The sequence below is a fragment of the Protopterus annectens genome, chromosome 6.part0 (assembly GCF_019279795.1).
Source record: "Protopterus annectens isolate FY-2018-M chromosome 6.part0, PAN1.0, whole genome shotgun sequence".
NCBI classification, from domain to species: Eukaryota; Metazoa; Chordata; order Ceratodontiformes; family Protopteridae; genus Protopterus; species Protopterus annectens.
The window spans coordinates 7,494,773-7,520,476 of NC_056737.1; the positions used below are offsets into that span (position 1 = coordinate 7,494,773).

The following is a 25,704-nucleotide window of genomic DNA, read 5'->3' on the forward strand; positions in this document are numbered from 1 at the left end:
GTATTTATAATTTGTTTACTGTGGTAAAGCAGTGATCCATAAGGCCCTATTTCAGGCTTAGCCTAGGGAAGACAATATATACAAACAGACACATGGGTGTAGAGCTCTTAATAGTACAGCAAGCAAAAGAAAACACCTCTATAGTAAAATGAGAATATATGTATGTACAGAGATAATTAAATACATTGGTACAAAAGATGTGTGGATAGTGGCAGTAAAGCATAGTGCAAGAACAGTACACAACAAAACTGGAAAAGAAAGAAATGCACGTATAAGGTAGCGTCAGAATGTACTTGGTTAGAGGGGAGCAATAACAGGCACATTACAAAATGTACAAGGGAGAGCAGAGAAGGGGAAAAGGCGGGGATGGAGCAGAAAAGGGATAAGAACGGAAGGGATAGGTGTGAAGAGGGTGGTAAGTAGAGATATATAGCAAAAAGGTACTGTGGGGCGAGAGGCAATGAATGATGTTATGGTTGTGAGGAATTAAGTGCTATGATTTGGAGTGAGGCACCTGCAATGTACTTGTCTTTAATGGTGGGTTCTAAGTTGTGATCTGAATTTTGAGTAACAGGTGAGATGTTTGAGGACGGCTAGCAGGAATACCATTACAGTGTGGCTTAGGGTGGGGGATTGAGTTTTGTGCAGTGAAGGTTATTTCTTGGCATAAGCAGAATTGGACCAGTATGGGATTTATTTCTTAGATTGTGGGAGGGTATCCTGTATGTAAGCTTTGACACTGGGGGTGGGGTGGGGGGGGTCAGACACAGAAGCTTGAATGAAAGTGAGGCAAGCAGAAGATCCACCCTTTGTTTAACAGGTAGCCATTTAACTTTTTAGAATACACAACAGTAATGCTCACATTGTGGGAGGCAGAAAAGACAGCAACTCTTTGACCTTAATATAATGGTAAATTAAAGAATAAAACCTGTCTGGTAGAACTCTTGTATTAATAAACTACAACAAAGAAAGAAAAATAATATAAAAGTTATTAAAAATCCCTAGTCCCCCTACCTCAAGACTGCACTGAAACATATAAGGAAGAAACTTAAGAGCACTATTAGAAACTGTAAAATGGAGTTTAAACTTAAGAAAACTACAGATACCAAAGGAAATATAAATCTTTCTTCTTCAAATGTGCCAAAATATTAGGAAACAGTATCCAGTGTCCATTGAGGTCATCCATAATAATAATAATAATAATAATAATAATAATAATAACAATACACATTCTGATACCAATGATATTGCCAGTTTCTTAGCAGGCAAATTTAGTGTTAACTTTATACAAGCTACACCCAGACTGTTGCCTTCACTATCCATACAATTTAGTTCCCCCTAAAATCAAAGGCTGAAAATAAGACTTCTATGTGACCAAACAATATACCAAGTTGCATTATATGTGCCAGTGATGTACTATCCTAGCCTCTACTTAAGCTGTCTAACCTCAGTTTCAATACAGGAGTTTTTAACTCAATGTATTTTATGCCTATAGAAAAAGGTTACCACTACAGATCAAACGAAGTGCTACTTTGGCTACTTCTAAGGCTAGTGCTGATGATTGGATAGGTAGACACAAACTTGCCCTGGGGTTATCATGTATGGCTCCACTTGATTTGGAAGGTGAACACTATTTAAGCACTCAAAAGTGGAGGCAATAACTTTTAAGTGTCAGTATCTTATGGTCCCCACGATCACTTGGCTAGTACTGTTTGTATGTTCCTCTGTGTATAAATCTGATTAAAATAAATGCTCAGGGCTGTAAAGATGTAATTAGGCTGCTGGAAGCATGACATTCCACAGTGGCTAGGTACGGTCCATTTAACCTATACTACCTGATATCTAAACAACTTCAAGGAAGCACTGTTGTAGGATGGATCTGTATGGATATAAATTCACATATTCAAATACTTTCCACCTTTTCCACACACTGTATAACATCTCCTTTTAACCTCTAAAAGTGAACCTCAGACCATACCAGAACAGCATTACTTTTTACATGAATGGGCAGTATTGCATGTTTTCTATAAAACACTAAAATGCATCAAAAACACCTCCTAATCAGCAATGAATACGGCTATATAGTTTATAAATGTATTTATTGTTAAAATTTCACTAAATCCTGCTGCCCACATGAGTCTTCTAGTCTTCTTGAATACTTGAATTTTCAGTTACTCGAGGTTACCCTATTCTCAGTCTATGGCACTTGAAGTCCACAAATATAGGACAGAGTGTTTCTAAAATCAAAATCAAAGACACTGTAAACACTTCAAAACACACTTTATCTTTATAGATTCCAGTTCCACATCTGCTCCATAATCAAAATCAAAGCTAAAATCCTCCATAATCCTACACACACACACACACACACACACACACACACACACACACACACACACACACACACACACACACACACACACTCACACTCACACTTATGTCCACCATATAACAGACAGCATATCTTCTTCCAGAAGTACTTCCTTTCTCAAAATGATGATTTTCTGGTTATATTAATATCAAAACAGTGCAAGAAACTTCTCTGTGTGGAAGATTTTCAGTCCATATATCTCTAGTTAATCACTGTATATTAATCAGATCAGACAACAGAGGCACAGGGAACTAATCTAAGGGGGCAGCGAAAGCCAATACATTCCGGCTAGGCTTATAAATGCCTTCAGGCAGATAGCCTAGTACCTACTTATGAGCCTAGTAGTAGAAGTAGTGAACTTAAACCCGTCTTATCGCAAAAAAAAAAAAAAAAAAAATATATATATATATATATATATATACACATATATATATATATATATATATATATATATATATATATATATATATAAAATATGAAATATTGTACAGAATTACTAAGTATTCAAAAGTAACCCAAGCAAGGCAGGCAGTCTGTTTCCAGTTGAAAATCCTTTATTAAGTACACAGACTTAATAATTCTTTTTTTATGACGTGACAAGTTTAAGTTCACTACTTCTACTACTATTGTCTGACCTGATTAATATACAGTGATTAACTAGAGATATATGGACTGAAAATCTTCTACAAAGAGAAGTTTCTTACACTGTTTTGTTTTTGGACCCACTATACTTGTTAACTGGGTTGTTTGAGACTTCGGGGAAACCACAGAGATTAAGTGGTTTTTTTTTTGTTTGTTATATTAATATCACAGACCTGTGTAATGTCATGTGAATTTACCTGCACTTTACCAATTTTGTTTTAAAAATAAAACAGTACATAACATTATTTGAAAAACATAACACTAATACGAGGAAATAAAGTAACTTACAGAAAAATCATTACATTTACTATAATTACTAGCTATTCTCTAACTCTGATGAAACTGACAGACATTCAGAACAACACCCACACCACATTTTACATGCAACAGGTTTAAAATCTGGCATAATGTCTGTTTTAGTCCTAAAATTATCAACAAGCTGTATGCTGGTATGAACAGCTGCTCTCCAAAATGTGGTCTTCTTAGAGCAGGTCTTGATCATACATTATTTTCTTACTTAGAGGAGTAACAGATGTGGAATATGATTTGATGTGCCTCTATGTTGTGATTCTTATGAACAATCTCCTTAATAGGGGCTCTCTAGTATTTGGAATTCATCAATATGACCTAGATAACAACTTCCGAGACAGGTTGATAAAATAGCCCTTTCTAGATTAATTCTGTTACTCACAAAAGTGAGAACATCCACTTACTCCTGCCTTAATGAAAGAACTAATGAAAACAGAAACAGTACGACAATAAATACAACTCAATGTCAGTTATTTCCTAGAAATGTGTATAGTGCATACACTAAGCTAATATCCACTTTTTGCTGGAACTTGTTTCTCATCCAATGATAATCACAAAGCTTTCTTTAACTATGTCCAAAATTTCAAATATGATATCCACCACTGCATGGAGTTAATTTAGGAAGGTACAACCCTCTCTGACCCCAAGGACATCATGACTATCCTAGTGAACAAATTTAGTTCCTAACTCCTGGACTAGCCTCACCACGGGACTCATGTTAGAACTCATTCCTGGGTCCACAGCCCTTCAGGACCTATATTAGTACTAATTCATGGGTTCACAGTGATAGGACGATTAATTTTTTTGAAACTTTTAGACATTGTGGTCTTCAGCATTATGGTCTTTCAATAGTACAGTTACAGAATTATGGGTTTCAAGACTGTGGGCTTCACGATTGTGACAGTAAGCCACACACACACACACATACATACACACACACACACACATATATATATATATATATATATATATATATATATATATATATATATATAATATAAAATTGTTACCGTCTGGTGGCATCTCACTTTGTATCCATACTTTCCTGTTCGACAGCCATAAGTAATATACCTGTAGTAGAAAGAGAAGTGAGCAAACGCTTACGGAAAACCCAAGAAATGCTGCAAATATGTTTTCAAAGAATGGTGCTTTCCTCCTTGGCTACTGCTGTTGAAATTATTGTTAAGACGCTTCTCCTTGTTTCTTCTTTATAAGAACTTTTATTAAAATGTTTTAAAACAAAAAACAAAATAAAAGCTACAACCTAACCATTTGAAAGTTAGCGTTGTAACACAAAAAAGAGAGATGAGCGCTTTCGGTTTATCAACCTTCTTCAGATCTGCTTAACATTTGCAGCTACTTCTATTTATATTCATGCTGCTTACTTAGAGTCATCCCCCACAACCAATGGGAGCCTCTATGCTAACTCTTGATGTACTTGTAGTCCAATCCGATGTTCTAGTTCTTATTTCTTGGAAGCCAATTACATTCTTCCATGCAAATGAGTTTTAATAAATCTACCAATGTTTATTCATTCCTTTCTCTCACCTAATTTGCTATTATTTTTCTTTTGTTCCAATGGCTTGTGTATATCCTGTTGCAAGATGCAGGCTCCACCTTTTTATGTCATGTTCTTATTTGCCTTTTGTGAAAACTAATCACTCTCCCTGCATAGCATTTTTCATGTATTTCGCCTCTATATTGGATAGCGCTATCAGTATAGGAGACCTGATGACATGGAAGTAAGAGCATATACAAGAAAGTGTTTGATCCTATGTTTTAAAACAAAGGAGAAAGCCTTTGTACTTGTGGTTTACCTAATGAAGACAACCCATGAAAGAGAAGAGGTTGTAGCCCTGTTATAGGCAGACAGACGCCTCCAATATAGAGGTGAAATACATGAAAAATGCTATGCAGGGAGAGTGATTAGTTTTCACAAAAGGCAAATAAGAACTTTAGGAAGTTACAGTAAGCTGCCTTTTACTACATGTAGCCAGTTAGGCTTAGTTTCATTTACTGACAGGGTATTGTTGTTTTCCTTGGTGACGTCTGTATTTTTGTCACAATGTCTGAGAAGGCAAAATCAGGGTTTAAATGATGGCCTAAATGTAATCAGAAGATGTCGATAACTGATGGCCACTCTACATGTGTGTATTGCTTGGGTGAGGTCCATTTACAGGAGGTTTGCTCCATTTGTCATGGGTTCAGCTCTAGAGTTTTGGCTGAAAGGAAACGTAAGCTAGTGGAACGTGGATTGATTAAGTCTGCTTTCCAGTCAGACTTGGATTCTGCTCCGGGACAACCAAAACCATCTTCTCTAGCCTCTTCCACTAGTTCAGGTCTGAAGGGCTCTTCGGTTCTGAAATCTTCTAAGAAAGCTACTGTCTCAGCTCCATTGTAATTGGAACCAACTGTACAGGTTGTTGGTAGGAGCCGGTCCTCAGTCTTGGAACCGGTATCTCCTAACTTGAGATCCCCAATTCTGGGTTCACTGCTCCATCGGTGGTTTCCTCCAGACTCTCTGATTCGGATGTGGATCAAGTGGTACGGAGACTTTTACAGGATCCAGTGCTAGCTAAAATTCTGTCGGCTTCAACCCAAGCAGCTTCGGAACCGACAGTCCCCTCCTGTTATTTCTGCTCCTCCTCCAACTCGAATCGAGACATCAAAGCCAGAAGAGGCTATTCAGTCTTTTGTGGAACCGTCGGTACCAACACTCACTTCTGACCTGTTGGTACCAACAATCCTGAAGTCCTCTGCTCCAGGGGCGGAATCTGGGAGCCAACACTCTCCTGTTGGTTCCAGGGGGGGGGGGGAGTTGAACCGATACGTCTGTTCCGACTCTTCCTCTTGGGGCTTCGGCAAGGATGAGTTTGGCTCCTACTTCGGGCTCGGAGCCGGCGGTTCTGGTGTGGGAGGAGTCTTCGGTGTCTTTGGACCCAGGTGCTTCCTCGCATCAGAGCCGTGGTGCCTTTGATGCCATGAGGAGGGCTTTGTCCCCTCGGACTGCCACAACATCTGGTATGGCCTCCTCCTCTCGAAAGGCACCTGAATCTTCTTGGCTACCACAGATTCACCATGAGCATACGGACCGAGAGCCTCAGGATGCCCCTTTGGGGGAACCCTGCTCTTCCAAGACCTCCCCAGAAATTCTCACTGAGGAGGTCCCTCAGAAGAGGTTATGTAAGAGGAGACATTTAGATTCCCGCCTGGAATCCATCATGTCAGACACCAATTTGGAGGAATCAGGAGGGTCCCCAAGGTTCCCCTCTGAGGATATCTCCTTTGGGGATATCCTTGAGATCCTTAAGCAGAGGGGTGACTGGCAGCCCCTAAACCCTACCGAGGATGAATCGGTGCTCCTGAAGGCTTTTGGGTCCTGACTCTCCACCTCTTGGGTGTCTCTGCCCTTCGATGAGTTGATGGATCTTTTGTCTCAAAGGGCATGGGAGTTACCAGATTCTATAGAGCCTGTTCCTAGGAGGCCCAACAAATACATCTCAGTGCCTCAAGATAAGTCCTTCTTATCCAAACCCATACCTGTTGATGCCATGGTGGTGGCGGCAGCCACTAAAAAAGAGATGTCGGAGACTTCTACATCTGTCCATCCTCCTAATAGATAGTCTAGGATCATGGACAGATACGGGAAGTGCATGTCCAGTTCTACGACCTTTGCCCTTCAGTCAATGAACTATTTAACCCACTTCACAAGGCTTCAGAGAGATCTCCTGAAGGAGCTTGGATATACTCTCCAGGGTGCAGTAGCCGATTCAGAGGTGGACAAAGTGACATCTCAGCTTGCTACCCTCAATTCCATCGTAAACTCTTCCACGCACCTCGTGTCTTACGCAGCTGATGGAACAGGTAGGGCAGCGGGTACAGAAATTGCTTTGCATAGACATTCCTGGATGTGCTTATGTTCTTTTGCAGAACCTTTCAAGTCGTCATTTGTGAATGCCCCCTTCGATGTTTCTTCCTTGTTTGGACCAAAAGTTAAAGAGACCCTCACCAGATGTGAGCAAGATGGATCTGCCGTAGGAGTCCGTTTTTCTACCCCTACTAGACCTTATCCCAAAGGTCACTGGGGAGGGAAAATGTGGTTCCATCTTAGACCCAAGGAGCCTTTCCGAACTCACAAGGTGAAGCCTCCTCCAGGTGCAGAGGGGGGAGGCAATGGTGGAAGACGATGCCCATGAGGCAGAGGGGGTCCACAGAACCAGGGTGACAGGGATCAGTTCCTTGGGAAGCCCTATCAGTGCTCCTGAAAGGAGGCCCAACTGTCCTGCTCTGGAAGCAGTTGGGGACGTTTGTCTTTGCACCTAGGCACCTGGCTAAAAATCTCAGAAGACCGATGTGTACAAAACATTTTATCCAGAGGATATTCCATCCCCTTTCTCTCACAACCCAGACCAACAAAAGGAATCCCAGATGTTCCACCCAGTCTATGGGATGTGGCATCCATAGAGGTCCAAAAACTATTGCAAAAAAGAGTCATCCAGCCAGTCCCAGCAGACCAGCAAACATCCGAAACTTACTCAAGATTCTTTTTGGTACCAAAGAAGATAGGGGACTGAAGACCTATTTTGGACCTCAGCAGACTCAACAAATATGTGGTAAAGACGAAGTTCCAGATGGTTACACTTCAGTCCAAACTCCTATTCTTAGGGAGGGACAATTGGATGTGCTCTATAGATCTCCAGGATGCGTACTACCATATCAAAATGGCCAGGCCATCCAGGGATCATCTGCACTTCAGGCTGGGAGCCAGTCACTTCCAGGTTTTGGCCCTACCCTTTGGTCTCACTACAGCCTCCAGAGTGTTCACCAGATGTATGGCAGTGGTCATAGCTCACTTGAGACATTTAGGAATCTGGGTGTTTCCTTACTTGGATGACTGACTCCTTACTGCTCCCACCAGGCATCAACTTATTCGGGCAAGGGACACTGCCATAGATCTATGCTTACAGGTGAGTATTACGATAAATTCAGAAAAGTCTGCCTTATTGCCATCGCAGTGTACAGTCTTTATAGGAGCAGACTTAGACATGGTCAGCATGTCCCTGAAGCTCCCTCCAGAAAGAGTGATTACCCTTTGACAACAAATTGTGGGTCTCCTGTCAAGACAAAAAGCACCAGCATCACAGATTCTCAAGTTGCTTGGCACTATGGCAGCAGCGATTATTGCAATACCCCTTGCGAGATCTCACATGCGCATTCTTCAGTGGCTGCTATTCACACAGTGGACATTTCAGGACTTACTGATGAATCACCCAGTTCTGATTATCAACTCTTGCAAGGACGATCTAGGGTGGTGGCTAACGTCTGAGACGGTGACTATTGGATGTTCATTTGTCCTCCCGGCTCCAGTTGCTACAGTAACCATGGATGCCTTCCTGATCGGGTGGGGGGCATTATCAGGGATGGACAGCCCAAGGTACATGGCAAGCTCATGAAGCTCATTTGCACATAAACGTCCTGGAGATGAGAGTGGTTCTTTTAGCATTGCAGTCAAGTCTGTCTTCCCCTAGGCACGATTGCGATCCAGTCAGACAACATATCCGTAGTCTGGTACATAAACAAACAAGGAGGAACCAAATCTTAGCCCCTACGTCAAGAGGCTCTAAGATTATGGAAATGGGCAGAGTCCACCCAGCACTTTCTGATAGCAGCTCACATCCTGTGGAAATCCAACATGATAGCAGACAGACTCAGCAGAGCTATTCTGTTGCCTCATGAGTAGTCTCTCAAGAACGAAACAGTGGAAATGATTTTCTGCAGATGGGGCCAGCCTTGCTGCAACCTTTTTGCCACCTCCACAAACACCAAGTGCAGCAACTACTTTGCCCTGATCCCTCAACAGGGGCAACCCCCGAGGGACACACTAGTCCGCAATTGGCCCCCGGGACTCCTTTATGCTTTCCCTCCATTTCCCCTGATTCCCAAAGTCTTACAGAAAGCCAGTTTTCTGAGCAGGACACTTATCTTGATAGCCCCATATTGGCTTTGTCAAATTTGGTTCCCCTTCCTGAAGCCTTATCTACTGGAGGAGCCTTGGATCCTGGACCCAGTGCCGGATCTGTTGACCCACTCACCAGGTTCTCTTCAGTCCATCAAACTGACAGCTTGGCTGCTCCAATTCCCAGAATAGCCAGGTTCCAGAATTTATCAGAAGAGGCTCGACATATTCTCTTGTCATCACACAAATCTTCAACCAGGAAACTTTATCTCAGTAAGTAGAAAAGGTTTTCCATCTGGGCACAGCAAAATAACATTGACCTCTTCCTGGCATCCATTTCGGATATTTTGGAATTTCTAACAAAACTGTTCAATGAAGGAGCTGCAGCAGCAACCATTCGAGTCCAACTGGCTGCTATTTCTAATTTTCATATAGATGCATCTGAAAATGGTATTATGTCTAATAAGTTGGCTAAGACTTTTTTGAAAGGTACGATGCACTTGAAGCCACCAATCAGATCTCCTACTACTCCGTGGAACTTAAACCTAGTCCTGTCCAAGATTATTATCCCGTCCTTTGAACCTGCCTCCTCTTGTGAGCTGAAATATCTGTCTTGGAAGACCATTTTCTTGGTGGCCATTACATCAGCACGCAGAATTTCAGAGTTGCAAGCCCTTTCTATTAAGCAGCCATACTTAATATTTCACAAAGATAGGGTTTCCCTCAGAATGAATCCGTTGTTTTTACCGAAAGTGTGTTCAGAATTCACACTTAATCAGACGATTGAATTATCTGTTTTCTTTCCCAATCACTCAAAACAGTTGGAATATATGCTTCACAAACTTGATGTCCGTAGACAACTTTGCTTCTATTTGGACAGGACAAAAGACCATAGAAAGGCTGATCAGCTGTTTGTCTCTTTCTCGGATTCTAAAAAAGGTGTACCGGTCTCCAAATCTACCTTGTCTAAATGACTCTCTGTATATCCTTTATTTACTGTGAAGCTGGTATTGCATTACATGACAAAGTCAAGGCTCATTCTACAAGCGCGGTTTCTACTTTTGTAGCCTTCTTGACCAGGTTACCTATTGATTCAATTTGTGCAGCTGCCACCTGGTCAAATCCACATACCTTTATCTCACTACAAAGTGGACAAGGCCTTTAGGGACAGAGCTTCATTTGGGTCTGCTGTCCTGAAGCAGGTACTCCCGTGAGCCACCCAAGATCGTGGTGCTGGGGACACTACCCATCAGTAAGAATGAAGGAGAGACTGAACAACTTCACATAAAGAAGTTATGTACTTAGCATAACGTTCCATGTGAGTTGTTCTCACCTTCATTATTATGACCCCCCCCCACCTACCCCCATCCTATGTCTGGAAGTTCGAGAGATTCTATCTTGGTTTTGGTTCTCCTGAGGAGTTTCCTCTCACAGTGGTCTGTATGATTTCCTTGAAATCTGGGGTAGGTTTTATGCTAGCTTGCAGCAAACAAGATCTGGGGAATGTAGTGGTGCATTGTGGGATAGGGCTTTGGCCTCGAGCTGTTAGAGACCTTGAGCTTTGCAAATTGGCCGACTCGGAGCCGATCCCATCAGTAATAATGAAGGTGAGAAGAACAACTCACATGGAACTTTATGGTAAGTACATAACTTATTTTTATAAGATGTGCCACGTAGAAGGACATTCTGACCACAGTGGCAATATGGTGGTCGAAGGTGAGGTGGCTGTCGACCTGGGTGCCCAGATCTCTCATGGCCCCTTCAGTGTTCAGTGGGCTCCCATCAATGTGGTAATTTGTGGGAACTGAGTTTTTTCCAAAGGGGATGATAACACATTTTTGGCATTAAGTTTCAGGCCATGGTTCCGACACCAGTCATTGGTCTCAGACAGGCCCTTTTGTAGGATGTCTGCATCACTTGGGGAGTTGATAATGACACCTAGCTTGTATTCATCAGCAAACCTGGTCAGCCAGAGTCCTTCTGTGTTGGCTTAGACTTCTGAGAAGTAGATGCCAAACAGGAGAGGGCCCAGGACCGAGCCCTGTGGGACTCCACTTGTGACTGATCAACAGTCTGACTTGGAATCTGCAACTTTCACTCTGTGGGTCCTGTATGTGAGCCAATTTGCAACCCACCTACTGTTGTAAGGATTGATGCCTAGTTTGGTGAGTTTATCAATGATATCCGAGTGGGGAATGGTGTCAAAGGCCTAGGCCAGGTCGAGGTAGACTGTATGCACAGCCTTACCCTCATCCACAACCTTGGTGACTGCCTCGAAGAAGTCAACCAGGTTCAGCAGACAGGATCTCCCTTTGACAAAGCCAAACTGTGTGGGGTCAAGAGTTTGGAGATTGCCTATATCTTTGTTAAGCAGGTCCATGATGATACACTTCATAGCTTTGCATACCAGACTCATCAGGATAATGGGGTGATAGCTCCCAGGGTCTGTAGTTGCTCTCCCTTTATGGACTGTAGCAGTGCGCCATTCATTAGGAACATAGCCTGAGGTAAGGCTGTGGTTGAACAGGGCACACAGATGTGGTGCCAGTTCATTTTGTAGCTCATGTAGGATACAGCCAGGGATATTATCAGGTCCCATGGATGCTGTATTCTTGACTTTGGACAATGCAGCTTTTACCCGTGCCACTGAAATGGTGGATACCAGGCTTTCTTCTGGTATTGTGATAGGGCCCTTGGGGGGGAGGGTAAAGTTGGCACTGAATGTTGGAGTGAGAGAGTCTAGGGACATGTTTGGGGTTTTGTAGCAGGCTATGACTTGTATCGCCATCTTACCCGGTGTTAGTTGTACCTGAAGTGTCTTGTATGCATTATGCTGGGCTACCAGTCTAAAGGTGTGCGTATGCTTTAAGAATATGGAGGCACCACCTCCTTGGAGCTTCCAGCCATGTTCTGGGGCTGAAAGGTATGGAATGAGTTGTAGCCTGGGAGTGCAGGGGTGCTTTCTGCCTCTTTAAACCAGGTCTCCATTACAGCACAGATGTCGACATTCTCCATTTTGAGGAGAGCTTTGAGTGAGTGCATCTTGAGATTTAGACTTCTAGCATTGAGCAGCATGACACTCAGATTGCATTTGTTTGTAGCTGTTATGGTGGAATTTTGGTCTTTGGAACACTGCCTAAAAAAGGCACTATAGAGGTGGCAAGAGCCTTAGCCAGTACCCGGAATCCCAGGGGTGACAGATGCAGGCCATCTGTGGCAAAGCATTGAGGTCTGTCGATCATGTCGTCCCAGGCAGACAGATACTGGACCCCTTAGAATGACACCAGAAACTTAGCCAATTGTTGAAGTCAATCATTTTCTGCTCGTACTGTGGTGTCATTCTGGGTGATGGTATAACACTGCTCAGGGCTAGGGTCACACCTGCCTGGGATACATAATCTGAGAGTTCCATCACATCTCTTTTCATGTAGTCCAGGGATGTACATTTCAGGTCATTCACACCCACATGGACAATGACCGAGTCATATTTGTACTTGTTGTGGAGTGACCTGAGTGCATGTGTTGTGGCTGATCCTGGCACCTGATAGACAACTGACTGTCAAATTCTCCTTGTTCAACCTAGTGAGTGGGACATCAGTGTGCCTCACAGTTGAGTCTCCTGTGATTAGTACATTGGGCAAAGTGTTTTGCCTTAAGGGCTTGGGTTGAGGGGCACACTGTGGTGTTGTGCTATGTGCTCTGGGGTTGGTGTTGTAGTGGTCACGTGCATTTTTGTCTCGGGGGTCTCTGTTGTTTGGGTACATTTTTATTAAGAGCCTCAGCGAAGGTGGGTGCATGTTTTTTGTTTCTATGTGTGGGTTGTGATGGTTGGTATTTTGGAGGGCTGTGTGTTCTATGTAGTGAGTTGCAGGTGTTGACCTTCTCCTCTTGACCAGCTAGTCCGGTCTTGGTTGCAGCATGCACTGCTTCCAGTTTGGTGATATAAGTGCATCTCTCACAGGAATGAGTGTTGGAAAGATAAGAGGAGAGGGTTGTCTGTGTACATTAGACAGTTGACACACTGTCTCAAAATGCCCAAGTGCACCAGGTTAGCAGGAGAAAGCACAGAAATTGCCCAATGATCATACCAGGAGGGGTGGTCATAACTAATAAGTACTGGTGCTGTTACTGCATAGGAACAGCTAGTGCTGATAGCACCTAAGTGTGTGCTACAATAAATGCTACAAAAGCCTGTTAAAGTGCTAGCTGATTATGCTAACTGAAGTGCAAGAAGTAAAAGAACAAGCACGTTCAAAGGGGAAAATTGAAGAGCAGACTTTCTGGCACTGGTAATAGTTTACCTCAGCTGAGCGCCGCTGCATTGTGTGCAAACATGGGCTTTTAAACCAGAAAGTTGAAAGGGATGGAAAAAATGCCCAAACAACCAATATACTATAATTTCTGGGCCAGAAACCACTCCTCTTGTGGTAGATATGCTTACCACTCCCACTGATAAGCTAGAAGGCTTCCCTCCAACAAAGAAAGGTCTGGGGGGGCTCAGAAACTTACAAAACAGTTCTAGTCTGCAGGATGCCAAAACTGGATCTGTGGAGCTTAAACAAGTGCAAACCCATGTAAACATGGGCTTTTAAACCAGACAGTTGAAAGAGATGGAAAAACTACCCAAATGGCCAATAAACTACAATTTCTGGGCCAGAAACCACTCCTCTTGTGGAGTTTGCACATATATCTAGCCACATGCTGTAAAGATGTAATAATGGAAGTAGAAAATGACATGAAAGGAATAATGTAGGAGGCATAACAGAAAATGAGAAAAGGTTGAAAAATGTTTTAACAGTGGGGGTAAGGGAGGTTGCTATAGGTAAGTGAAACAGGAAAGTGCAAGTAAATCAGCATTTAGTTAAGAAAAAATTTTATAAGATCAAATAAATTGGTAAGAGGGGAAAGACCATGATGGGACGGATAAAACTAATGAAGCTACTGGATCACTCTCAGAATGTGAATGATTTTCACATTGGGTTTAGTGGGTTGAAAGGTGGTAGAGTAAGGCAAACAAAACAGGAACATAAATAGGAAATCAAATTCAGGACACTACACTTTTTGTTAATCTAATGAATGCACTTAGTTTAAGGTACGCTGCCGATCTTATTTCTTTCAGGGGCACGCATGCTAACTTCTTTTAGTCTTTCTTCATATGTCTTCTGTTATGACCATGCACTCTTCTGGTTACCCTAATATGAACTGTCTCTGTTCTATATGAGCTGTTATGGAGAAGGGATCCTCATGCATTCAAAGAATACTCACTGGCTATATGTAATAAAGGGTAATAACAAACCTGTGTCTACTGATTATGCATCACAGTAAATATTACAGTATCCTCTCACTCCACTCACTCATTTGTAACATGGATTATGATAAAGACCATATCAGTTTCCTTTCCCCTTTCATTGCAGGTGTTGTCTCCTCACTATGACGTACTCCTTCCCTGTATTTTTGTTTCTGAGTTGCGTTACACTGCAGTTCCATTACTCTGGATAGGCTGCTTTGTGACATGAACATTCATGGGTGACCTCATCCTTCAGAAATTCCAATGAACATTAGGAACCTCCTGTGATCTTCTGATGGCTGTACCTTGTCTTACCTCACCATGAAGTAGAAATCTACGTTGACGGTTAGATATATATGCTGTTGATAGCTCTACTACCAGTGTCAGGCTGTCTGTTCCTATGTTAGGCTGTGTAATTGTTTTCAAGTTACCATCACAGTGAAGTTATAACAACTAACTTATTTTTACAAAGTTTGATGATCGTCTCTTTACATTAAAATAGGTAGCATTTAACTGTATTTTAGTATAATGTTCTAATATGTAGCTGCTATAATTAAGAGCCTCATTCTGTTCCTATGGGAGTACAACTATAAACAAGAGTGTCTTCTTCCTCCTATGGCCTACTACTTGCAAGACCTCTTCTACAAGGGAACAGTTATGCTACTGAGTAGAATTACCTGCTTAAGAAAAATTGCAATAAAAACATACATAAATGTGCAAACTGTTTAACATGTCTCGTTTTCTCGTTTGTTTTTTCTCATATTTTGAGGGATACTGATACATGCTTCAATGGGGAAAATAGTGCATATGTAAGCTGGATTGTATTTTAAAATCATGCCACGTCACACTACCTGGTCTTTTACTTGAGTTACTGCTCCGTGTTCTCTCCAGTCCCACTCAGGTGGAGGGGGATCATCCGGAATTCTGGCTTTCTTCATTGGCCTAGACTGCAGTTTAGAAAGCAGGGTATTCAGGTAGAAAGTTTGGAATTCCTTCTCTAAGGAAATAATCAAAATGTTTTGCTTTATTTTTTGCACAAGACCATTGTGAGATACAAGTAACAATTAGGGGTGGGAGAGACAGAATGGAAGAGCAAGTATAAACTCAATTTTTTAGTGTGGCAACACCTAAATGTAAAATATTAATCTACTCAGCAAAAAGTTCATAACATTCTCAGAAAACATGCTTAACTAAAGGCCAGTATAGCAAGAAACTAATTTCTTTATGGATAGCTACACAGAAGTAAGAAAAATTGTATTTATTTTATTTGATTTAGTTGGGAGGTCCAGTGGAAATAATGCATTTATAGTGAAGGTCTGGAGAAACATGATCCAGGCAGTACAGTTGATTAAATAATATAGACATGGTAACATAAATAAACAATATATGACAGCAATAGTTTGCAGTTATGAAATACAAGGTTAATACATCAAAGACTAAACAGCAGTACAGCAACATCCTGGTAAAAAAAATACATTACGCACTGAATGCAACTACATCTTTATTATTCAGACAAAACGGGCACAGTAATGTCCTCACATGACAAAAGAAATGTAATGAAATCCTTTGTAAAATGTGACATAAATTATATGCTTCATTACTTGTACATATACTACATGTTACTATAATGAAATCTTATGTTACTAAACATATATAGTTATATATGAGCAAACCAACTCGAGTAAAGGAAAGAAAAAAGAAAGCAGAAAGGGAGAGGAAGAATAAAAGGCAGGAAGGAGGCACTTGAGACTGTGCTAGGATAATGACAAAGAAGGAGACTGATGGAAGAGATGAACTGAAGAGGTATACCGGATGATGATAGGTAGAAACTGAGGATGCAATCAAGACCAAAAGGAGGAAAGTGACAGTACAGCTAAAGAAGGCAAAGGTTCAAGGAGAAGATGAAGTAAGAAAACAGTAAACCACAGCTGAGGTAAGAAGTAAACAAAAATCAATGGGGAACAGCTAGTTTATGGATAACAACCAAAATATCTCAAATAATGCGCTTCTACAATTACATACCTATCTCCTATAGCCAGTTCATATAATAGTATATATTAATGCCCTACAGGAAATGGTAACTTTTTTCAGAATCTGACAATATGCAAAGGAGGAGACACAGTATCTGTTGGTGGACATTTTCATTTATACCAGAAAGGTACTGTAGCAGCAGGGCAACAAATGTTTCATTACAGCACCTTAATAAATATTGGGCATTTTGGGGAGTACAATACCTTACGTACCAGTTTAAGTGAGGCGTCTGCAAGAGAAGTTTAGTGAGTTTGAGCTAGGTGATTGCAAGTAATGTCTCATACAGAATAAGTGTGGTAACATCCCGTAAACAAAATGAGCAGTCATTATAGTTCTGCTCTAACTTCAGGAAAGTAGTACCTTGTAGGCTTGCAAAGACATGTGAGGCATACAACAGACCACTGAGTAATAAGTAGGACTCATAAATACACAGGCACAACTGGTCAGCGAGTGCACTGCATGACAAGCATGGCCTAGCTTTTGGTTAGGTCTAGAATTGGCTATCTTTAAAGGGAAGTAGAACTCAAAGTACTTATCTGTAAGAAACCCCAAAAGCTAGAAGAACTGACCATCTATCAGTGAGTTATCATAGAAGGCAGAGGGAGTGGAGATTTCTGGTTCTAATCTAAACTGCAAACACTCTGGGCATTTGTGTACAAATTCAATTCTTTCAGTTTTCCCTGCTCAGATTTAAAACTGCTTTGCAATTCAGTTTGATCAAAGGCTCTACAGGAATCAGGGTAGAGCAACATAGGGCTGTAACTTGTCACACATCGTGGACAAGGATGGAAAACAGTATGGTGTCAAGTATGCAGCCCTGGGGAATTCCAAGAGGAACTGGCCGAGGAGGACAGCTGTGACCTTCTCTGTGGGTACCTAGTAAATCTCTGAATAACAAATGAAGAAAGTTCAAGATCTAGAAAAAGGTAATGGCTGACCTTAGTCAAGGAGTAGCAAACTGACTTTACCAAGAGCAAACTGACATAATTTCCAAGATTAAGTTTCATATACGGATTTTATGTTATGGCCAAGAGAGTGTGTTTGTGCTGTGGCTAAGATGGAAGCTATTATGATGAATGACTTGGAAGTGTACAACATGTTCTGGAGTCTTAGACAGTGGTCACAAGAGGACTATGCTACAGGTGATGGACCTGATTTATATAAATTTGAAGAAAGGGCTGTTCAGAAGAAATTAGTTGCAGATGATGGAGTGAAGATGAAGAACTGCATTACAATCAAGACAGCAGCCTAGTGGAAACAGATAAGAATTGAAACATACGTACTGCTAGTTACACTGTAGATACAAAATCATATGATGTTTAGTAAATAAATATTGGAGCATTTCACTAATGATGAGAGGCTACGCCTGTCCAATCCTGATAATAATCTACCAGCATAATGAACACTAGACAAGTTATTAATGTCTATTAATTAGCATTTATAGAGCATGATTAACTGGTGTAAATATGTTATTAATAAAGGAAATGGGTTTACTCAACCAACTACAAGAAGATTTTGTGATTTTTACCAACCTCTACATATGTAATGTTGAAATGAGGCTTATCTGGCTCAGTATTGGTATGACAACTTTCATACAGGCAAAACTAAGTGCAATTTCAAAACTGAATTAGAGATCATGAATACAATGTTAAAAACATGCATGTGTAGAATGCTTTATTTAAGCATACTGAATCAGCAGTAAGAGATAATAATTTTAAATTTCATAGTATCTGTGGCATTTTTAGTCACACCTACAGTGGTAATGTTTAAAGAAGTGCTATATTTAGGACTAAAGTGGCGATACTTGTTAAATGTGCATATCCTTCCAGACCTCAGAGAAAAATTCTCTATGACAAACTATAGGAATCATAGGAAATACAGAGCTATTCGACCAATGGCCGTGTGTGCCTTGCCAATAACTGTAGTAAGGCTGTACCAACCTTTTCAAGAAGGACAAGGCCTGTAAGTCCCAGAGTGTATTTTAGACACCCATCCATTTGTCTAAGCTATGTTTGTAGTCCAACATGGTGTCACAGGACGGTGTAGTGGTGCAGTGGTAGCATTGTCACCTCACAGCAAGAAGTTCTCCGGTTCGATTCTTGGCTGGGATAACTTCTGTGCAGAGTCTGCATGTCCTCCCTGAATTCGTGTGGGTTTCCTCCGGGTGCTCCGGTTACTCCCACAATACAAAGACATACATCTGGAGCAGTTCTCCCCAGGCCTCCACTGAAAATTGGCTTTGTTTCAAGTCACACTTTCCCTGTTAACAAATGTTAAATAAAAATAAAATAAAGAAATATTTCTTGGTATGCAAGGTCATTCTAGATCAAGGGGATGCTCTGCATAATGAACCGATCTCTGCATTCAGTTTTGCTTATTACCTGAAGAAAATTAAGATGTCTTACTTTAGTGCTGGCTACATTATCAGATATATATATTTTTTAAAAACACCTTTGTTGAATTATCACTTTTGACACAGGCAAACATAGGTTCATAGTTAGGTACTAGGCTATCGGCCCTGGGGCCTATATAAGCCTAGCCAAAAAAGTTCCCTGGCTTTCGCCACCCAAGAAAGTTATTTTCCTGCACCCCTGTCTAGCAGAGCCACAAAAGTGATCCCCGGGGTGAATTTCCTATTTCCCATCCAATTGTTGAGATTTTTCTTAAAGAGGGCTAATGAGAAGCTTTCACAAACTAAGCAAGAAACACCGAACAAACTGTAAAAAACAAAAAATGAGCTTGAGAACACAATCCCAATGAAGAACACTGGTTTATTATATATGTTAGCAAAAAACGCTTTCGGAGAGCTCAATGTCTCTCCTTCATCAGACAAAAAATACTAACAGCTTTCCAGTACATTTATATAACATTGTTAATTATGCAATCAACTTTAATTAAATTGAAACAGCAATTGTTAAAATTAAGAATTAATATTAAAATTGAAACACTGGTGAATAAGAATTCTAAAAAATCTTTGCTCCAAAACAAGCCATTCCTTATTACCTTAGTTTAAACATGTTAATAAATACAAAAAACAAAAAACAAATTTTATCAAGTTTACATACTAAAAATTTAAAGCTATGCATTAACATGCTACCCTTACATGAAACCAATAAATTTAAAAACTCAAACCTTTCAACTGAAAAACATGTATTGATTTACAATTCTTATTATAAATAAATTATTGTACTATACAAATATATAAACTAGAATGTTATTTCATTAAACAGTAATTCTACCTTTTCATAGATAGGTATTTTAGAATACAACTGATAGACACATGGTCATTCAGACCAGGGTGCATGTAGGCACCAGTACGAATTTGCCAAGCCAGTTCATTCATTTCTAACTGGATCTGCCATGGACCACCCCTAATATCCACAGTTATTTTCCTAAGGATAGTAAATTTGAAAAAATGGTCAGGAAATTCTCTCACATGCCTTGCAAGAGCATTATTTAAGTCTTGTCTGTTTATAGCATATATGTGTTCATATATGCGCTGCTTTAACTTCCTTTCAGTTTTACCTATGTAAAAAGCAGTGCATTTCTGACACAAAGCTAAATAAACCATGCTGTTGGACTCACAGTTAAATTTCCCTACTATGTTAAACACTTTGTTCCTAATTTTAACCTTTGGGTCAGTACATACATGCTTACATTGCTTGCATGCTCCACATTTAGTCATACCAAAAACAACGGTTAGAGGAATGATGTTTAGCCTCAAGCATGGTTTTTAAGCTACACCCTCTTCTAAATGTGATTTTTGGGGCATCACCCAATTTGTTACATAAATGGTTGTCATCCGTTATCAAAGCCCAGTTCTTATTGAGCAACTTCCTAATCTCGTGGTGGTCCACGGTAAATGTACACAGAAATCTGGTTCCAAACGAACCCATACAATTACTGTTATCATAGGAACAGGAATCTCTAACAGGGTCAGTCTCAGGAATAATGTTAACATTCAACAGAATTGGTCTATAAAAACCAGAATTCCTTTTATATGTTACTTCTGTTCTAATGTCTAAAACAAAAGAGGGAGGATACCCTCTATTCACAAACATTTGAGATAAATGTTCGCATTCAAACAGAAAGTCGTCAAAATCTGACACCATCCTAGCCGCCCTCACCATCTGCCCCTTCACCACTGCTTTCTTCTGGTAAAGGGGATGACAGCTAGTGAAGTGAAGGAAGGTGTTGGAGTATGTGGGCTTTCTGTAAATGACACTCTTATATCTCATATTCATATTATCTTTAATAACAAGAATGTCCAAATAGTTGATACTGGTTTCCTGCAAATTGTGTGTAAATTCCAAAAAAGTAGTCATACTAGAGATATTTCTTAGAAAAGCAGGGACTTCAGAAGGTGGTGCTTTCCAAATAAGAAACATGTCGTCCTGGTACCTAGTGTACCAGGCAACACTTTCAATAAAACAAGCATTAGGGAACAAGAATGTCTTTTCCCAATACGCCAAGACACAATTGGCAAAACTGTCACCACAGGGCGATCCCATTGCCACCCCAGATTTTTGTAGGAAAATTTTTCCATCAAACCACATGAAGTTGTTATTTAAGACAATTTCTAATAGAATCTCAACCAAGTAAATAATATTGTCTTCGATCTTTTTGTCATGCATGAATTCACGAACCCATTGAATATCCTGATCTTGTAGTATGACTGTATACAGATCTTTGATGTCAATGGTTAAAAACCAAAAACCTTCATCAAAAGGAATTTTTCTTATGTCATAGAGAAAACTCCAAGAATCTTTACAGATCTGGGGTTCTTGGTTAATTAAGGGCCTTAAAACGCTGTCAATAAATTTGACGCATGCATAAGTAATAGAGCCACGACCATCCACAATCGGACAGAAGGGAGGGTTGGATAAACATTTATGAGTTTTAGGAATCCCGAACAAAACCGGTAACTTGGGAGCTAAAACATTCAGATAATGGTACAAATCAAGGTCAATCACTGTTTCGAGAAATAAGTCTTCAATGATACCCTTAATCTTAACATAAGCGATGTTAACTTCATTAATACTTACAACATGATAAAAATCAGTGTTTAGGAGAGTCAACATTTTCTGAACATATAAAAAATGGTTCATAAACACAAGACCACCCCCCTTGTCCAGCTTCATAACTCTAATGTTACAATTTTTCAGCATAACTAAAAATTCACGCTGATGTTTAGTAATAATGACAGCTTGCTTATGAAGAAAAGGCTTATTAGCTTTAAGAGCCCTTAAATCATACTCACACATTTTCTCAAAAAGATGTAAAGTTTCATACAGGGGAGGGTTGTAGATGCTGGATATTCTAAGTGAACCAGCTGTAACGCATCCATCACCCATTAACATTTTTAAGTTCAACTTTCTTACAAATAACCTAAGATCAATAATTGTTCAAACTAAGTTAAAATGTGAATTGGGCACAAAGGTCAAGCCCCTGGAAAAGAACTCAATCAGGTCAGAATCAATGTTAAAGGATGTATAATTGTATATTTTAAAATCACCCTTAGAGTCTACTAGAATCAGTGGATCAATAAAATGACTTGTCATCTCCTGCGTTGTGATCTCCGATTCCTGTAGTTGCTCCGATTGTTCCTCCCCTGTCCATTGGTTTGTCTGGCTTTCTTGTTTCTGGGAAAACCCTGCTGGCTATTATGATTTGGACTATCGAGTTCCCTAGATGCTTGAGGAGGAAAATTATTGTTGTTAGCAACATTATTACCATTTCTGTTCACATTTTTATTGGTGTTGCTAGGTAACCTTTCACTGCGACGGAGAGGCATAGCCTCTTCGTCCTGGTTATCCAACACCACGTTGTACTGGTCGTGCGCCACATCTGGTGATTCAACATTAATGTTCCCATTAAGACCAGTACCTTGTGATCTATTAAAAATTAATGGGGGGCGAGGGTAAGCTTTATTGACCCCATATTCGTGAATGTCCCTGTTAATCTTTTTCTTCTTACTATTGGTTAACTTAACCATAGTAGCTTCTATACTAGAAAAAATACGAGAGTACTCGTATTTATACCTTACAAATTCTCCGTCGTCATTTATGTTATTTTTAAGCACTTCAAGTTCAATTTTAAGGCAGTCAATTTCTTTTTGGTACTGAAGGATCAACATATTCATAAACACAAAACCCTGCTTATCAAACAGGGCTAAAAGATCTTTGTGGAATTGAGAACCTTCTACCAACCCGACCGGGAAGCGCCATTGCCGCAAACCCTTCGGGACAAGCTTTTTAACCACACATTCTTGTAAATATGAGGTTTCAAGTTGCTGTTTCCTGCACTTGAAGAGTTTTTGGTCGAAGGAACCAATAAGATTAGCTATATTACTTACACTGTCTTGGGTTCCTTCAGGTACACCGTTCCCAGTTTCGTTGTGAAAAAAATTGGTGTGGCTTAAAAAAACACTGATAGTAGGAAACACAGCTGTATTAGAATTAGATGCAAAACTCCTTTGCGTGTTGCTACTCGCACAATCAATTCTAGGAGCTTGCCCAGGTTGAATGTCCGACGCTGTTGGGTAGTGTGCCGGAACCATGTGGCCGGCTTGGGTGGAACTCAAAGAGGTTGCCGGCATCTGGTTCGATACGTCAGGTTGAATAGGTAAAGATGAAACCGAAGAGTGGCTTCTTAAAGGAGCACATGCACCAGTAACTTGCAAAGAGTCAATGCGTTGGGTTAAATTGTCCATACGACCCATAACTATCCTCAATAATGTAGTTAAATTGCCTTCAGCATTCGCCTCGTCAGCAATGGTTCTATCGGTCGGTAAGTTATCGTCACTGCCATCCTTTTGGGAAAACAGAGAACTTTGAGGTGATGTTCCCGAAACGCTCATTGTCGAATTGAAACCTTCACAAACTAAGCAAGAAACACCGAACAAGCTTTGTAAAAAACAAAAAATTAGCTTGAGAACACAATCCCAATGAAGAACACTGGTTTATTATATATGTTAGCAAAAAACGCTTTCGGAGAGCTCAATGTCTATTATTGTCTATAGTACAATAATTTATTTATAATAAGAATTGTAAATCAATACATGTTTTTCGGTTGAAAGGTTTGAGTTTTTAAATTTATTGGTTTCATGTAAAGGTAGCATGTTAATGCATAGTTTTAAATTTTTAGTATGTAAACTTGATAAAATTTGGTTTTTGTTTTTTGTATTTATTAACAACATGTTTAAACTAAGGTAATAAGGAATGGCTTGTTTTGGAGCAAAGATTTTTTAGAATTCTTATTCACCAGTGTTTCAGTTTTAATATTAATTCTTAATTTTAACAATTGCTGTTTCAATTTAATTAAAGTTGATTGCATAATTAACAATATTATATAAATGTACTGGGAAGCTATTAATATTTTTTGTCTGATGAAGGAGAGACATTGAGCTCTCCAAAAGCGTTTTTTTGCTAACATATATAATAAACCAGTGTTCTTCATTGGGATTGTGTTCTCAAGCTCATTTTTTGTTTTTTACAAAGTTTAATTAGGAGCTTTGCTTGACATGAATGGGTAGTCTGCTCCAGAGCATGGGAAGTCCCTGGGACAGGAATCTATCACTCCAGCATGTTCTGTTTATTGTGGTGGCAAAGTTTAGGTCCCTGGAGCATGTGGCTCGGAGGGACTGGGGTTTCTTTAAGTGTAGCATGTCCAACAGATCTGGGTTTGACAATGGCTTTTTATGTTAGGCAGAGGTAACCTCTGAGTAGGTGATAGGTGATGGAGTAGAGCTGGAGATTTTTTGAGACGGTCTGTGTATAGCATCTGTTTGAGGACGGTAATCCCCTTAGTGAGGTATTTCTGTGGCCTTTCTAGTTGTTGTAGATGTCTTGCGAGATACATACCAAATGGGGTGTTGTACTCTATAATTGGTCTGATGAGGGATGAGTACAGAAAAATGACCTCTTTTTTCTGGAGGTGAACCCCTTTGTGATGAGGTGTGCCATGTAGAAGGATTTCCTGACTATTGTGGCAATGTGATTATCAAAGGAGAGACTACTGTCCACCTGTGTCCCAAGGTCTGTTATCACACTTTCAGTGCTTAGTAGGCTACCACCTATGTGGTTGTTCATGGGTACAGTGTTTTTCCCAAAAGGAATTACTATGCACTTCTTGGCATTGAGGTTGAGGCCATGACTTTGACACCAAACATGAGTTTCAGTGAGGCCCCTTTGTAGAATGTCCAATCATTAGGCGATTCTATTATGGCACCTAGTTTGCAGTCGTCTGCAAACTTCATTAGTCAAAGACCTGCTGTATTTGCCTGGATTTCTGAGAAGTAGATGCCAAACAGGAGAGGACCCAGGACTAAGCCCTGTGGTACTACACTTGTCACTGGTCTGAAGTTGGATTTGGAGTCGGCTACTTTCAGTGTGGGTTTTGTCAGTGAGCCAGTTGGCCACCCATCTTGTGACATAGGGATTTATGCCCAGTCTAGTGAGTTTATCTATAATTCCAGAGTGGGGGATGATGTCGAATGCCTTAGCGAGGTCAAGATAGACTGTGTACACCACCTTACCCTCGTCCACGGCCCTGGTGACTGCTTCAAAGAAGTCAATCAGATTTAGGAGACATGACCTACCCTTTACAAACCCAAACTGAGTGGGGTCCAGAGTTTGGAGGTTACCTATGCCCTTGTTTATAAGCTCCAAGATGATACATTCCATGGCCTTGCAGACCAGGCTCATCAGGCTAATGGGGCGGTAGTTCCAGGGATCCGTGGGGCTCCCCCTTTGTGGACTGGGATAACCGTCGCTGTGCATCATTCAGTAGGCACAAAGCCTGAAGTGAGGCTATGATTGAACATGGTACTTAGGTGGGGTACCAGTTCATTCTGCAGTTCATGCAGAATGCAGCCTGGGATGTTGCCAGGTCCCATGGATGCTGTGTTCTTGGCTTTGGACAGTGCGGTCTTTACTTGTGCAGCCATGATTACAGAAGCTTTGCATTCTTCCAGTATAGTGATGGACCCTTTGGGTGGTGGGGGAGGTGAAGTCTGCACTGAACTTATCTGCCAGGATGTTGGCAATATCAGTTGGTTCTGTATATCTAGTGCCATTGTGCTGTAGCTCAGAGCAGATCTGAGTGTCG

General features: G+C 40.6%; 1 protein-coding gene across 2 annotated transcripts in view; it reads right to left on the reverse strand.

Moving 5' to 3' along the window:
* Positions 1 to 25,704, reverse strand: part of CTSW (cathepsin W) — a 791,734-nt gene that overhangs the window by 229,331 nt on the left and 536,699 nt on the right. For both annotated transcript variants that reach the window (XM_044073793.1, XM_044073792.1), the window contains exon 7: positions 15,417 to 15,562. In XM_044073793.1, coding sequence (XP_043929728.1) covers positions 15,417 to 15,562 — 146 coding nt within the window. The remainder of the gene's footprint in view (positions 1 to 15,416; positions 15,563 to 25,704) is intronic.